At 46.4% G+C, this 14,491-nt stretch overlaps 1 protein-coding gene across 1 annotated transcript; it reads left to right on the forward strand.

The window, feature by feature from the left end:
- The first annotated feature begins 7,524 nt into the window (after nucleotides 1-7,524).
- LOC121833942 (putative nuclease HARBI1) lies at nucleotides 7,525-13,088 on the forward strand. The gene is made up of 4 exons (XM_042287657.1): nucleotides 7,525-7,689; nucleotides 7,752-7,894; nucleotides 10,793-10,961; nucleotides 12,447-13,088. Exons 1-4 carry the CDS (start codon nucleotides 7,612-7,614, stop codon nucleotides 13,086-13,088), a joined length of 1,032 nt encoding a protein of 343 aa, XP_042143591.1. The 5' UTR covers nucleotides 7,525-7,611.
- Nucleotides 13,089-14,491: the final 1,403 nt, after the last annotated feature.

Raw genomic sequence — 14,491 nt, forward strand, 5'->3', positions numbered from 1 at the left:
CAAAACGTAGCCGAGACAGAAAATAGACAGGACGACGTCTCAAATTTTCTGTCTCTTCAAGGTTTTGATGTGTCTTCTCTACCCCTATAACAAGGAGACAGGGTTGAGAAGAAAGATCAAAACGTAGACGAGAGGGAAAATAGACAGGACGACGTCTCAAATTTTCTGTCTCTTCAAGGTTTTGATGTGTCTTCTCTACCCCTATAACAAGGAGACAGGGTTGAGAAGAAAGATCAAAACGTAGACGAGAGGGAAAATAGACAGGACGACGTCTCAAATTTTCTGTCTCTTCAAGGTTTTGATGTGTCTTCTCTACCCCTATAACAAGGAGACAGGGTTGAGAAGAAGGATCAAAACGTAGACGAGAGGGAAAATAGACAGGACGACGTCTCAAATTTTCTGTCTCTTCAAGGTTTTGATGTGTCTTCTCTACCCCTATAACAAGGAGACAGGGTTGAGAAGAAAGATCAAAACGTAGACGAGAGGGAAAATAGACAGGACGACGTCTCAAATTTTCTGTCTCTTCAAGGTTTTGATGTGTCTTCTCTACCCCTATAACAAGGAGACAGGGTTGAGAAGAAGGATCAAAACGTAGACGAGAGGGAAAATAGACAGGACGACGTCTCAAATTTTCTGTCTCTTCAAGGTTTTGATGTGTCTTCTCTACCCCTATAACAAGGAGACAGGGTTGAGAAGAAAGATCAAAACGTAGACGAGAGGGAAAATAGACAGGACGACGTCTCAAATTTTCTGTCTCTTCAAGGTTTTGATGTGTCTTCTCTACCCCTATAACAAGGAGACAGGGTTGAGAAGAAGGATCAAAACGTAGACGAGAGGGAAAATAGACAGGACGACGTCTCAAATTTTCTGTCTCTTCAAGGTTTTGATGTGTCTTCTCTACCCCTATAACAAGGAGACAGGGTTGAGAAGAAAGATCAAAACGTAGACGAGAGGGAAAATAGACAGGACGACGTCTCAAATTTTCTGTCTCTTCAAGGTTTTGATGTGTCTTCTCTACCCCTATAACAAGGAGACAGGGTTGAGAAGAAGGATCAAAACGTAGCCGAGACAGAAAATAGACAGGACGACGTCTCAAATTTTCTGTCTCTTCAAGGTTTTGATGTGTCTTCTCTACCCCTATAACAAGGAGACAGGGTTGAGAAGAAAGATCAAAACGTAGACGAGAGGGAAAATAGACAGGACGACGTCTCAAATTTTCTGTCTCTTCAAGGTTTTGATGTGTCTTCTCTACCCCTATAACAAGGAGACAGGGTTGAGAAGAAAGATCAAAACGTAGACGAGAGGGAAAATAGACAGGACGACGTCTCAAATTTTCTGTCTCTTCAAGGTTTTGATGTGTCTTCTCTACCCCTATAACAAGGAGACAGGGTTGAGAAGAAGGATCAAAACGTAGACGAGAGGGAAAATAGACAGGACGACGTCTCAAATTTTCTGTCTCTTCAAGGTTTTGATGTGTCTTCTCTACCCCTATAACAAGGAGACAGGGTTGAGAAGAAAGATCAAAACGTAGACGAGAGGGAAAATAGACAGGACGACGTCTCAAATTTTCTGTCTCTTCAAGGTTTTGATGTGTCTTCTCTACCCCTATAACAAGGAGACAGGGTTGAGAAGAAAGATCAAAACGTAGACGAGAGGGAAAATAGACAGGACGACGTCTCAAATTTTCTGTCTTTTCAAGGTTTTGATGTGTCTTCTCTACCCCTATAACAAGGAGACAGGGTTGAGAAGAAGGATCAAAACGTAGACGAGAGGGAAAATAGACAGGACGACGTCTCAAATTTTCTGTCTCTTCAAGGTTTTGATGTGTCTTCTCTACCCCTATAACAAGGAGACAGGGTTGAGAAGAAGGATCAAAACGTAGACGAGAGGGAAAATAGACAGGACGACGTCTCAAATTTTCTGTCTCTTCAAGGTTTTGATGTGTCTTCTCTACCCCTATAACAAGGAGACAGGGTTGAGAAGAAAGATCAAAACGTAGACGAGAGGGAAAATAGACAGGACGACGTCTCAAATTTTCTGTCTCTTCAAGGTTTTGATGTGTCTTCTCTACCCCTATAACAAGGAGACTGGGTTGAGAAGAAGGATCAAAACGTAGACGAGAGGGAAAATAGACAGGACGACGTCTCAAATTTTCTGTCTCTTCAAGGTTTTGATGTGTCTTCTCTACCCCTATAACAAGGAGACAGGGTTGAGAAGAAGGATCAAAACGTAGACGAGAGGGAAAATAGACAGGACGACGTCTCAAATTTTCTGTCTCTTCAAGGTTTTGATGTGTCTTCTCTACCCCTATAACAAGGAGACAGGGTTGAGAAGAAAGATCAAAACGTAGACGAGAGGGAAAATAGACAGGACGACGTCTCAAATTTTCTGTCTCTTCAAGGTTTTGATGTGTCTTCTCTACCCCTATAACAAGGAGACAGGGTTGAGAAGAAGGATCAAAACGTAGACGAGAGGGAAAATAGACAGGACGACGTCTCAAATTTTCTGTCTCTTCAAGGTTTTGATGTGTCTTCTCTACCCCTATAACAAGGAGACAGGGTTGAGAAGAAGGATCAAAACGTAGACGAGAGGGAAAATAGACAGGACGACGTCTCAAATTTTCTGTCTCTTCAAGGTTTTGATGTGTCTTCTCTACCCCTATAACAAGGAGACAGGGTTGAGAAGAAAGATCAAAACGTAGACGAGAGGGAAAATAGACAGGACGACGTCTCAAATTTTCTGTCTCTTCAAGGTTTTGATGTGTCTTCTCTACCCCTATAACAAGGAGACTGGGTTGAGAAGAAGGATCAAAACGTAGACGAGAGGGAAAATAGACAGGACGACGTCTCAAATTTTCTGTCTCTTCAAGGTTTTGATGTGTCTTCTCTACCCCTATAACAAGGAGACAGGGTTGAGAAGAAGGATCAAAACGTAGACGAGAGGGAAAATAGACAGGACGACGTCTCAAATTTTCTGTCTCTTCAAGGTTTTGATGTGTCTTCTCTACCCCTATAACAAGGAGACAGGGTTGAGAAGAAAGATCAAAACGTAGACGAGAGGGAAAATAGACAGGACGACGTCTCAAATTTTCTGTCTCTTCAAGGTTTTGATGTGTCTTCTCTACCCCTATAACAAGGAGACAGGGTTGAGAAGAAGGATCAAAACGTAGACGAGAGGGAAAATAGACAGGACGACGTCTCAAATTTTCTGTCTCTTCAAGGCTTTGATGTGTCTTCTCTACCCCTATAATAAGGAGACAGGGTTGAGAAGAAGGATCAAAACGTAGACGAGAGGGAAAATAGACAGGACGACGTCTCAAATTTTCTCTCTTCAAGGTTTTGATGTGTCTTCTCTACCCCTATAACAAGGAGACAGGGTTGAGAAGAAGGATCAAAACGTAGACGAGAGGGAAAATAGACAGGACGACGTCTCAAATTTTCTGTCTCTTCAAGGCTTTGATGTGTCTTCTCTACCCCTATAACAAGGAGACAGGGTTGAGAAGAAGGATCAAAACGTAGACGAGAGGGAAAATAGACAGGACGACGTCTCAAATTTTCTCTCTTCAAGGTTTTGATGTGTCTTCTCTACCCCTATAACAAGGAGACAGAGTTGAGAAGAAAGATCAAAACGTAGACGAGACAGAAAATAGACAGGACGACGTCTCAAATTTTCTGTCTCTTCAAGGCTTTGATGTGTCTTCTCTACCCCTATAACAAGGAGACAGGGTTGAGAAGAAGGATCAAAACGTAGACGAGAGGGAAAATAGACAGGACGACGTCTCAAATTTTCTGTCTCTTCAAGGTTTTGATGTGTCTTCTCTACCCCTATAACAAGGAGACAGGGTTGAGAAGAAAGATCAAAACGTAGCCGAGAGGGAAAATAGACAGGACGACGTCTCAAATTTTCTGTCTCTTCAAGGCTTTGATGTGTCTTCTCTACCCCTATAACAAGGAGACAGGGTTGAGAAGAAGGATCAAAACGTAGACGAGAGGGAAAATAGACAGGACGACGTCTCAAATTTTCTGTCTCTTCAAGGCTTTGATGTGTCTTCTCTACCCCTATAACAAGGAGACAGGGTTGAGAAGAAGGATCAAAACGTAGACGAGAGGGAAAATAGACAGGACGACGTCTCAAATTTTCTGTCTCTTCAAGGTTTTGATGTGTCTTCTCTACCCCTATAACAAGGAGACAGGGTTGAGAAGAAAGATCAAAACGTAGCCGAGAGGGAAAATAGACAGGACGACGTCTCAAATTTTCTGTCTCTTCAAGGCTTTGATGTGTCTTCTCTACCCCTATAACAAGGAGACAGGGTTGAGAAGAAGGATCAAAACGTAGACGAGAGGGAAAATAGACAGGACGACGTCTCAAATTTTCTGTCTCTTCAAGGCTTTGATGTGTCTTCTCTACCCCTATAACAAGGAGACAGGGTTGAGAAGAAAGATCAAAACGTAGACGAGAGGGAAAATAGACAGGACGACGTCTCAAATTTTCTGTCTCTTCAAGGTTTTGATGTGTCTTCTCTACCCCTATAACAAGGAGACAGGGTTGAGAAGAAGGATCAAAACGTAGACGAGAGGGAAAATAGAAAGGACGACGTCTCAAATTTTCTGTCTCTTCAAGGCTTTGATGTGTCTTCTCTACCCCTATAACAAGGAGACAGGGTTGAGAAGAAAGATCAAAACGTAGACGAGTGGGAAAATAGACAGGACGACGTCTCAAATTTTCTGTCTCTTCAAGGTTTTGATGTGTCTTCTCTACCCCTATAACAAGGAGACAGGGTTGAGAAGAAGGATCAAAACGTAGACGAGTGGGAAAATAGACAGGACGACGTCTCAAATTTTCTGTCTCTTCAAGGTTTTGATGTGTCTTCTCTACCCCTATAACAAGGAGACAGGGTTGAGAAGAAGGATCAAAACGTAGACGAGTGGGAAAATAGACAGGACGACGTCTCAAATTTTCTGTCTATTCAAGGCTTTGATGTGTCTTCTCTACCCCTATAACAAGGAGACAGGGTTGAGAAGAAAGATCAAAACGTAGACGAGAGGGAAAATAGACAGGACGACGTCTCAAATTTTCTCTCTCTTCAAGGCTTTGATGTGTCTTCTCTACCCCTATAATAAGGAGACAGGGTTGAGAAGAAAGATCAAAACGTAAACGAGACAGAAAATAGACAGGACGACGTCTCAAAAGTTTCTGTCTATTCAAGGTTTTGATGTGTCTTCTCTATCACAGTCTCAAGGAGACCGGGTTAAGAAAAATCAAAACGACGTTTCGATGAGTTTTCTCTACCCCAGTTTCAGGTTGATTCAACACGGCATTAAAAGTATTTTGCTTTCTCATATGTATTGCGCTTAACTCTTTGTGTGACTTGTATTCCGTATTACCAATACATGTCCCATCATCCTCATTAGATTTCTGCTTTATGTGAATAGGCCCGAGTTCATATTCGTCATGATTCACGCGTGGTGAATTTTTCTGTCTAAGAATTATTGTATAATGTCATAACTGCCTATTGAAAAAGATTTTTTACTGGAATTTTATTTCCAGTAAAAAATTATTTTACTGAATTATGGGGCTCTCTTCTCTTCCAGTAGAGCCAGAATTTACCGGAAATCATTTGATTTGCCACAATTAAGCGGTACTTACCGTGCTTTTTTTCGTACGCCAACGGAAGGCGTAAAAGAAGAAGCCTGTGAATTGTGGGCGGTGTATGTTTAACAAATGCTGGACTATTCGCTAACAAATTAAAACATGGCTAGTTCATATAGGCCTGAAAGATCAATGTCTTAATTTCACAGGGTCGATACAAGTGAAACAATTTGCACAGCTGCAGACAAAAGCCATCAGACCAAATAGGAACAACTGAGTTCTTTGCAGCAAAAAATCTCTATCAAAGTAGTCCCAATTTCGCCGCGTAAATTCCTGGATGTGCGGTAGTCCAACAAATAAAACCGAGCAGGTGCACCAGAAAGACACACACACACACTGTCCGCAGCACGCTTAGCGAAAACCACGAACGCGCGGAACGAACATCCACCACCCTTGAGAAAGCAGTGGTACAGACCAGACTTGTACGTAACGCGTTACAAGTAATTGATTACTTGTAATCAATTACAGTTAAGTGTAATTTTGTAACGCTTCAATTACATTTGTCAAGCTGTAACGCTCGGAGTAATTCAATTACTTTTTTTCTGTAATCAATTACAAAATCAATTACACAATTACCAATTACATTTTTCATCCCACAATTCTTTTTTCTCACAAAAATCAGCATAGTCACTCAGCCATGGAGCAAAAATGATTGACATTTTTTTAACATCTAAAAAAAATAAAACTAGGATTAGTCGGCAAATCCTTTTTTCTTTTACGCCACGCTCTTCTACAAGCGCGCCACCAGCCTTGGCTGGGGAGTTCCGGATCTCGTTGCAGATTGCTGATAAAGTCGACGGGAAGCGGGAACTCGCTATTGACTTTTTAGTGGGCTTTGTTGCTTAGGTCGACGCGTCAGCTACACGACAAGGTCCGGGTCTGAATACAAAAAAGGGAACAATAACCAAACAAAATTGTGTACGCAATATTTTACTGTGTATTTGTGTATTTCTGTCATCGCAATAAGAAGTAACGTGAAAGTAACTTGAAAAGTAATCAATTACTTTGCAGTAATTGTTCAATTACTTCTGGGAGGCAGTAATCAGTAACGGTAATCGGTTACTTTTTTGACTGTAGTAATTGTAATTTAATCAGTTACTTTTTTTCAGTAACGTGTACAAGTCTGGTACAGACACGGCGTCTCCGGCGTCCTTTTCGCTCACTGGACCTCCCACCGTGAAACATTCCTGGCTACGCCACTGCTGGAAACCCTGCGATGATGGTTATGGTCCCACAACGTCCTGATGTGCATAGCTAAAGCGAGTGTCAGGTTCAGGAAAAATGCCACGAGGTGTGATCGCGTTTTGATGAACTTTCAATTTTTTACACCGAGGGCACAATTGCGACCGACGCCTCACACCTGCGTTGACGCCAGGCCACAAACAGCGTAATGTGACTAAACGCTGGGGAGCGCGTGTACAAGCCTCTGGCAGCGTGTGCAGTGCGTGAAACATACGGCGAATTCGCGTGGTCAATCTCCGGTAACTTTTTTTGCCGGACGCCCGGCAACAGCGTTCGCGTGGTCGGGATCCGGCGGGCGCGCATCGTTCGGGTGGCGGTTCATCGGCAAGCGCCGGCAACTTTCCGGCGCTTTTTTCGCCCGAGCTCCAAACGACCGGGCCAGCGGGCGACCAGTCGATATCCGGTGACGTCGGTGTCGTCACATCCGAATTTGTCGAGGAGAAAACAAAACTGATCTCAAGTCACTCGGAATGCAATGCTTAAGCCAACGCGAATCGTTGAGCGAGCCATCGCGCCACCGCGTCCATGACCGCGTGACCGCGTCACACCGAGGGCAAAATGGAGGACATGGAAGTAGATGACCGCTTGTCATTTCCCCCTTTTTCCATCGTAGACCCGCACGCCATCGCCAGTTTGTTGTTTATATACCCTGAGTCGGATCGGAGCGGCAGGGACGACATAGAGGAGGATATTCTTCTGTTTCAAACAGCTTTTTGTTTGATGTTTTCGGTTCCCGAGCCGAGGCCAAAAATCGAGGGCTACATCGAGACCGTCGTCTCCAGGTACAGCGACGAGGAGGTATGTTATAAAGTAGTGCGAGTTCTAGGGGCACGTTGCTAACAAATATCTTTTCACCGTAGTTTCGACGGAACTTCAGGCTTCACAGGAGTACCTGCGAGAAATTGATTGCCGACTTCGCGGCATCAACTGCATACCCTGACAGGTCAACTCACGGAGGAACACCGCAGAAGACGCCTGAGCATCACATTCTCGTCTTCCTATGGTAAGTCCTAATACTGTGCATCTTTTCCGATCAAGCTAATCCCCAAACCAGGAATGCAGCAGGGGGTGCCACTCTTACGGAAATTGATTAATTAGCAATGCCACTTGTAGAGAAGTTATATGCTGTGTGCGAAAGCGACCTCGCTGTCGTCTTCTCGGAGCATTTCAAGCCCTCATGAGGGTTTGACGCATGTCGCAATGCGGAGGGCAAGTTCGTCTGCTTCTTGCGCAGGGGGTAGCCGTGACGTCAGAACGCCGAGCCCTGATTGGCTGATCGCGACCCCCTATCTGAGCGTCGTCTGCTCCTTTGCAACGTCGTCTGCTCGCAACGTCGTCTGCGTGTCTTACCTTTCTGGGCCGACTTTCGGAAGTGCAGAGGCCAGATTCACAAAACGACCTTATGCCAAAAATGTGCGTAAGACAAAACTTAAGAACAAATTCGTATTCACGAAACGAAATTTTCGTAAGTTTTGCGCAGGTTACGAAGAAATCCCACGACAGCTCCGAAGCTGTCTTAAAGACCGGCGTCCAGTTCGCGCTTTCCGCTTTTCCCACCCTTCCTCCTCTCCCTCCTTCTACCCTGTCCACCGTTGCCTGTTCCCTCCTCCCCCATGGTGAGGAGGATCTCCTGCCTGGCAGAATCTCGCGTCTGGTCGTCGGCCTTTAAGCGCGAAACACATGTACGACGAAACCGTCCGATCCGACGTCCGACCGCGCAATACGACGGTCGAAGGCGAGGGTTTTCAACGCTCTCCGATGCTACGAAAACCCTCTCCCGCCAAGGACATTCTGGCAGTCCGCACGTCGGATCGGACGGTTTCGTCGTACATGTGTTTCGCGCTTTATGCACTTCTTACGATCAAATCAGCATGGCCTACAGCGTCGCGGTCGCGACGACCCATGGACGTTAATTTTTCTACGTGCGCTTCACACGCGTCCTGACTTCAAGCAGCAAGAAAAAAAGGAAAAGTACTTGAAACAGACCACGACGAACAAGAACGCTGGATCCACAAACACCCGTGCAAAGCTCCAACGGCTACGATTCCACCGAACGCGACCAAGCGAGCGCCGCAGTTAGGCCTAGCAGGCACTCCGCGACTCGGCAACCGTCTGCCAACGACCGGCTGGCGTGCTGAATGGAATATGCCCGCGCGACACTTGTGAACCCTTCCCGTATTATACTTTGATCGCTGACCTCAATGTTAGATTAAGAGGTCAATTTCTTCCTCTTGTTATCTCCTTGTTTCCCGAGGCAACGGTGACTCTCGCCGGTGAAAAAGCGGTGAATCTTCGACAGACGCAGGAAAGGTAAAGCAGCCATCGCTTAGACTAGCAGACGTAAAGCAGACGACGTTAACTGCGCCAACCCGCCGACGCCGTTAAAGAATGAGGGGTCTCGCCGCACGCGAAAAAAGGGAAAAAGTATTGGGGTGGGAACTTGCGGACACTAACACGCTCACTCTCAGTTTTTAGCAAACAGACCTCGGCGCCTCGGGACACCTCGCCAGTGAGTCCTTTGACTTCCCTCCTTGATGCGCGTCTGCTAGCTGTTAGACGAAAACAACGTACCGCTCGAGTTATTCCGTCTGCCCTCTCTGAAAGGCGAAGTCGAGCTTGCTCGTAAAGACCTGCACTTCCGAAAGTCGCAGGAAAGGTAAGACAGACGCAGACAACGTTGCGAGTAGACGACGTTGCAAAGGAGCAGACAACGCTGAGATAGGGGGTCTCGATCAGCCAATCAGGGCTCGGCGTTCTGACGTCACCACTACTTCCTTTCTCATGCGCAGAAGACGAAAATGAGCCCACTTGCGAGGCGTATAACATAACAGGCGGGATATGATGCGTGCCAGAACTGTCAGATGACAGTTCTGGCACGACCATCAGTCGCTATCTCTATACATTGCCAGCTCAGCTAAATATCATGCTATACAAAGTTGATACAGGCTACACGAGGTCGGAATTAACCCCTTCCAAGTAGCGATAGGAACTAAAAAGCGTAGAATTCCCTGATATGCTGGCGAAACCTCCCAAAGTACCAATGGCTACCCGTGGGCATACCCTTCTCCGGCTAGCCGTACCGCCAGCGAGAGAACATTCCGACAGTATAAGAAGTGGAAAGTACTTCCCGTGTGAATATATCTTATCACTGTCACTGGTGAACGTCATCCCGTGGTAGTCCTTAAGACTGTTGAACGTATAAACACTTCGTAGAAGCACGTTTCTGCGACGACACAGACGAATGGGGAGAAACAAACATGATGGACTTTTTGCGTGTTGTGGTGGGCCTGGCAGGCCTCTGATTGGCCCGCCGCAACACACCGCAAGCGTTTCCACACTTAAAAGTTTAACCGAATCCAACTTCCTTACGGTGTGTCACGATACGGCCGGAGGAGTCCCGTTGCGAGGTGACAGCTTTCAACTAACTGCAAGTGTGCCGTTCTGCTCTTGAACGCAGTCAAACGATAGCGTGTGAACCATAGGGCCGGCTTGCTCGAAGCAGCGTATCGGCCTAGGTTGGGAGAAAGAAAGCACTGCCAAGGCTTGACACGCGTCTCAAGTTCAGACTCAAACGATAACCTTGGCAGAGTTTTCTCTCACTGAGACGCTGTTCGAGCAAGCCGACCCAGGCTTCATCACCAATGTCTCGTATCTCATAAAGGGCCAAAAGTCACCGTTCTACAGCGATGACGTCCCCACTGTTGCGAGCCTTATGCCGGGATACTGCAATTAGCGAATTGGGGACGTAGCTTTTGCTGTTTGCCAAGTTATACTGAAGCAAAGTTTAGTTCCCTGAATTAGATTATTTTTGCATGTTGTTGAATCGGTGTACTTAACAAAAACACTCACTGTTGTACAGTATGAAGAATATTGATCTGTATTCTGTGCGTTTCCTTGTCAGGTATGCTGGCAACAAAACGTCCATCCGAGATGTAGCTGGACGCTTTGGAGTGAGTGAGAGCACGTGCCACGCTATGATAACACGAGTGATGACGCATCTATGCCAGATCGCCTACAGGGTTATCAGATTTCCATCTGGCCTCGACAAGCTCTCCAGCGATTTTGAGCAGGTATGGTTCCTTCGTCTTCACGGATCAAAGATATTTGCTCAGATGACCTCGATTGGGGCCTTCCCCCAGGTTGTCCTGGTTAGGCAGGGCAAAAGTGACACTTTGTTGTCCATGGTACTGCAGGTGGACGAAAGATGTACATGCAGGGCCAGAATTTTACAGAGCATGGCACTGCGGGAAATAAAGATATAACCAGGCGGTTCTTGGCAATGGTCTGCAGTGAAATACGGTGTCAAGCATGCATTCCCCCACAGGTTCCCACAGGGATTGCCCACAGAGCATAGGGTCATGAAAACCTATGGGTTACCCACACGGCTCCCACGGGACTTTGGTCCTACACAGCTCCTATAGGATCTCTGCAGGACCCACACAGCTCCCGTAGACCCACACAGACTGTGCGGGGACCCATGGGGACCTATACACCCACACACTCTGTGGGGACCCGCATACCCAAACAAGCTGTGCGGGGGCCCATAGGGACAATAACACCCACACAATTTCTATGGGACCCACACGGTTTCATAACCCCATGGGTCTGCGGGTTTTTGGAGCGGGGTGGGCTAACGCACACCAGCTCGGAGCACATGGAGCGAAAGCTCGCGCTGCAGAACCCCCGACCCTGGGTTCAATCTCCACCCCTGCCCATTTCGATCTGGATGAGCATCGTACCGGCGTGTGGTCATAGACCACCACTGCGTGATGCACGTTTAAGGCCCCAGGCTAACGGTTGTACTGCACTGGCTAGATTCCTTATCTACAGCTGGGAGACTCGTCGCCTGTTGAGGCAGACCAAGTTCTAGGCTGTATAAGCATACACACTACCCAATTTTTTGCTGTAGCTTTGACTTTGCTCGGACCTAAAGTGAAACGAAGTATTATTTGGCGCCGAACGCAGCTGCATCAGTTGGAGTAATGTACCCAGATGTTTCACGTCAAACTCTGATGAAGAACGCCGCCATCGCAGGCGTCTGGCCGCTAAAGTCAGATGCGCGGCCCAATGACTCGCAGTACCAACCGACGACCAAAAGCAGCGATGGCTTGAGCCACTGCACGGAGGTTGACGCATTTCAATGAAGAGACAAACCAAATGCATAAGCTGTGTCTTTAACAAAGAGCAAAGTCTCAAGGTTGAAAAGAAATGTATTGCAAATAGTCCCACAATTGTGTTGCTATGTGAATTGTTCTGGTTTAGCACTAGTGGCACTAATGATGCTTAACAATAAGGAAACAGTTAGCGTTAGGCCTAAACTTACGCACTGCATCACAATTGTACTACTAGCGCTAAACCAGGACGTTTCATGTAGCAACACAATTGCGGGGCAATTTGCAATAATTTTTTAATGTCGAAACAACCCAAGGAGGAAGCTCCCAATACAGCAGCAGACCCTGAATTGACCACCACTGTTTGCAGTGAGCTAATAACAAGCGACTGCCATTTTCTTTGAAATTGCGGTTATATGTTATGTTTCCTCTCTTTTCTTTCAGGTCTCTGGCATGCCTGGAGTCATCGGATGTATCGACGGGTCATACATTCCCACCCGGTGCCCTGCAGACAAGATAAGGAGCACATACATCAACAGGCATGGTATACTGTCCATCACGGTCCAAGGCATCTGTGACCACAAGAGACGCTTATTAGACGTGTCGGTAGGGTGGCCGAGCAAGATTCATGACGGGAGAGTTTTTAAGCTTTCGACTATCTCCAAGCGCATCCCAACTCTTTTTGAAGGAGCAAAGTACCATCTCCTTGGGGACGCTGCATATCCATGCAGGGAGTACCTTGTTCCCCCATACAAGGACTATGGGAACCTCAGTCCCAAGCAGCATGCCTTCAACACGAAACTGAGCTCGACAAGAGTGCTCATTGAGAACATCTTTGGCATTCTTAAGAACAGGTTTCGGCAGCTGAAGGTCCTGGAGTTCATTTCTGTGGAAAGAATGTGCCAGTTTACCATGTCGTGCTGCGTTATCCACAATCTGTGTATTGACGGAGATGACCTCATGGACCCAGGGGCTCCCGAGCCAACCAAGCGCACAACTCCCTACGAAGGCGAGGACGAGGTTGAGGCTGCGCTACGAGTCTTGGGAGAGAGGAAGCGTAGCGCACTCGTGAGAATGGTTTGCTGAAAAGGCAAACCGTCCTCACTTTATGCCTTGATCTCCCTCTTCCAGCAACTGAATTAATGTGAGAAAAGCAGAAACTTTGGGACTTTTATTTTGTCTAGATTGGGCTATGTTCATGCTATGGGTGCAAAGTGCTGATCTTTCCTAACTTATGCAAATGTAAGCACAACCAAACTACAGACATTTGCACCGAGACTTGCATATGTTGTGAAAGATTGGCACATTGCATCCGTAGTGCAAACATAGCCTTGCACTACACTACTCGTCAAGTGGTACTTCGGCTTCTCCTAATAGCCTTCGCAGCAGATTTGCGGTGGTCTTGTTGAGTTGCACAAGTTCTTTGTGTCTTCTCTCGGGCTGTTCTTCTTTTCGTTGTTCCCTGGCATCCCTGTTGGCGTTCGTTTCATCCATTTTTTTAAAGAACTGAGCCAGCTCAGCCATCTTGGCACGGCTTGGCTGCAGGGATCGGGGTCGCTGCTCCCGCTCTGCACTCCTCCCATTGGTGATCGTTGCAGCCGCACTCCCGTTGGTGCTCGTTGTAGCCACACTCCTGCTGGCACTCTGCGAGGCTGCTCTCCTTAGGTCCGATTGAGATGTTCCTCCATCATCTGGAGTAAGTTCTGGCTGCAGGTTTTCTTGTGCTTCCTCGGCAGGAAGCTTTCTCCAGACCTCCTCAACATTCCATATAATCTGTGGCTGCACACTGTCGTCCACCGACCTTATTTGCTCAAGCTCCTGTTCAAAGGGCACAGGCCTCCTTGTGGCCCCTGATGTCCTGTTATTATCAATGGCTTTTTTTTCTGTTTCAAAACGGTTCTGACACGCGCCTCACACTGTTCGGCGGTTTTGATTGTGCTCATGATGGTTTGGAGCTCATGTGCAATGGCAGAATACATCTTTTTTTGGTTAGTAAACCTCTTGAAGGGGCTATTTCATTTTTAAATATTACATACATGTCCACCAGGAGCCTCGTTTGCCCATCAGTCCACTTGCAACCTGGAATAATTTTGTAGGGTTAGTACGAATGTAGCAGAAATTTATGTTTTGCACCTTTTTATGAATTATATGTTTAGCTGGGTCCTTAGGCAATTCCTCCCATGTATCTTGTGTACAAAGTTGAACAATAAAGAATGGTGTCTGATACACAAGTAACTAGAAGTGTGCTGCTACAGCAAATACAGTCGCTACCAAACGAGTCTACAGCCACAGCGATGAAATCATCACGTGTGGTGCCTCGAATACGTCCGGAGAGAGTGACCGGGCTGTCCTTTCCCTTCAATTTCCGGGATGTACACTGTGCGACCTGTTAGCTCACACACGACGTCGGTGCTTTTTTTCCCATTTTTACTTCGAAGTGGTATTAGTGGGCACCAAATTTACCGCTTACGTTGCTGCCACAAATGAAC

This window comes from Ixodes scapularis, unplaced genomic scaffold (assembly GCF_016920785.2).
Source record: "Ixodes scapularis isolate PalLabHiFi unplaced genomic scaffold, ASM1692078v2 ptg000101l_1___fragment_2___debris__unscaffolded, whole genome shotgun sequence".
Taxonomy (NCBI): domain Eukaryota; kingdom Metazoa; phylum Arthropoda; class Arachnida; order Ixodida; family Ixodidae; genus Ixodes; species Ixodes scapularis.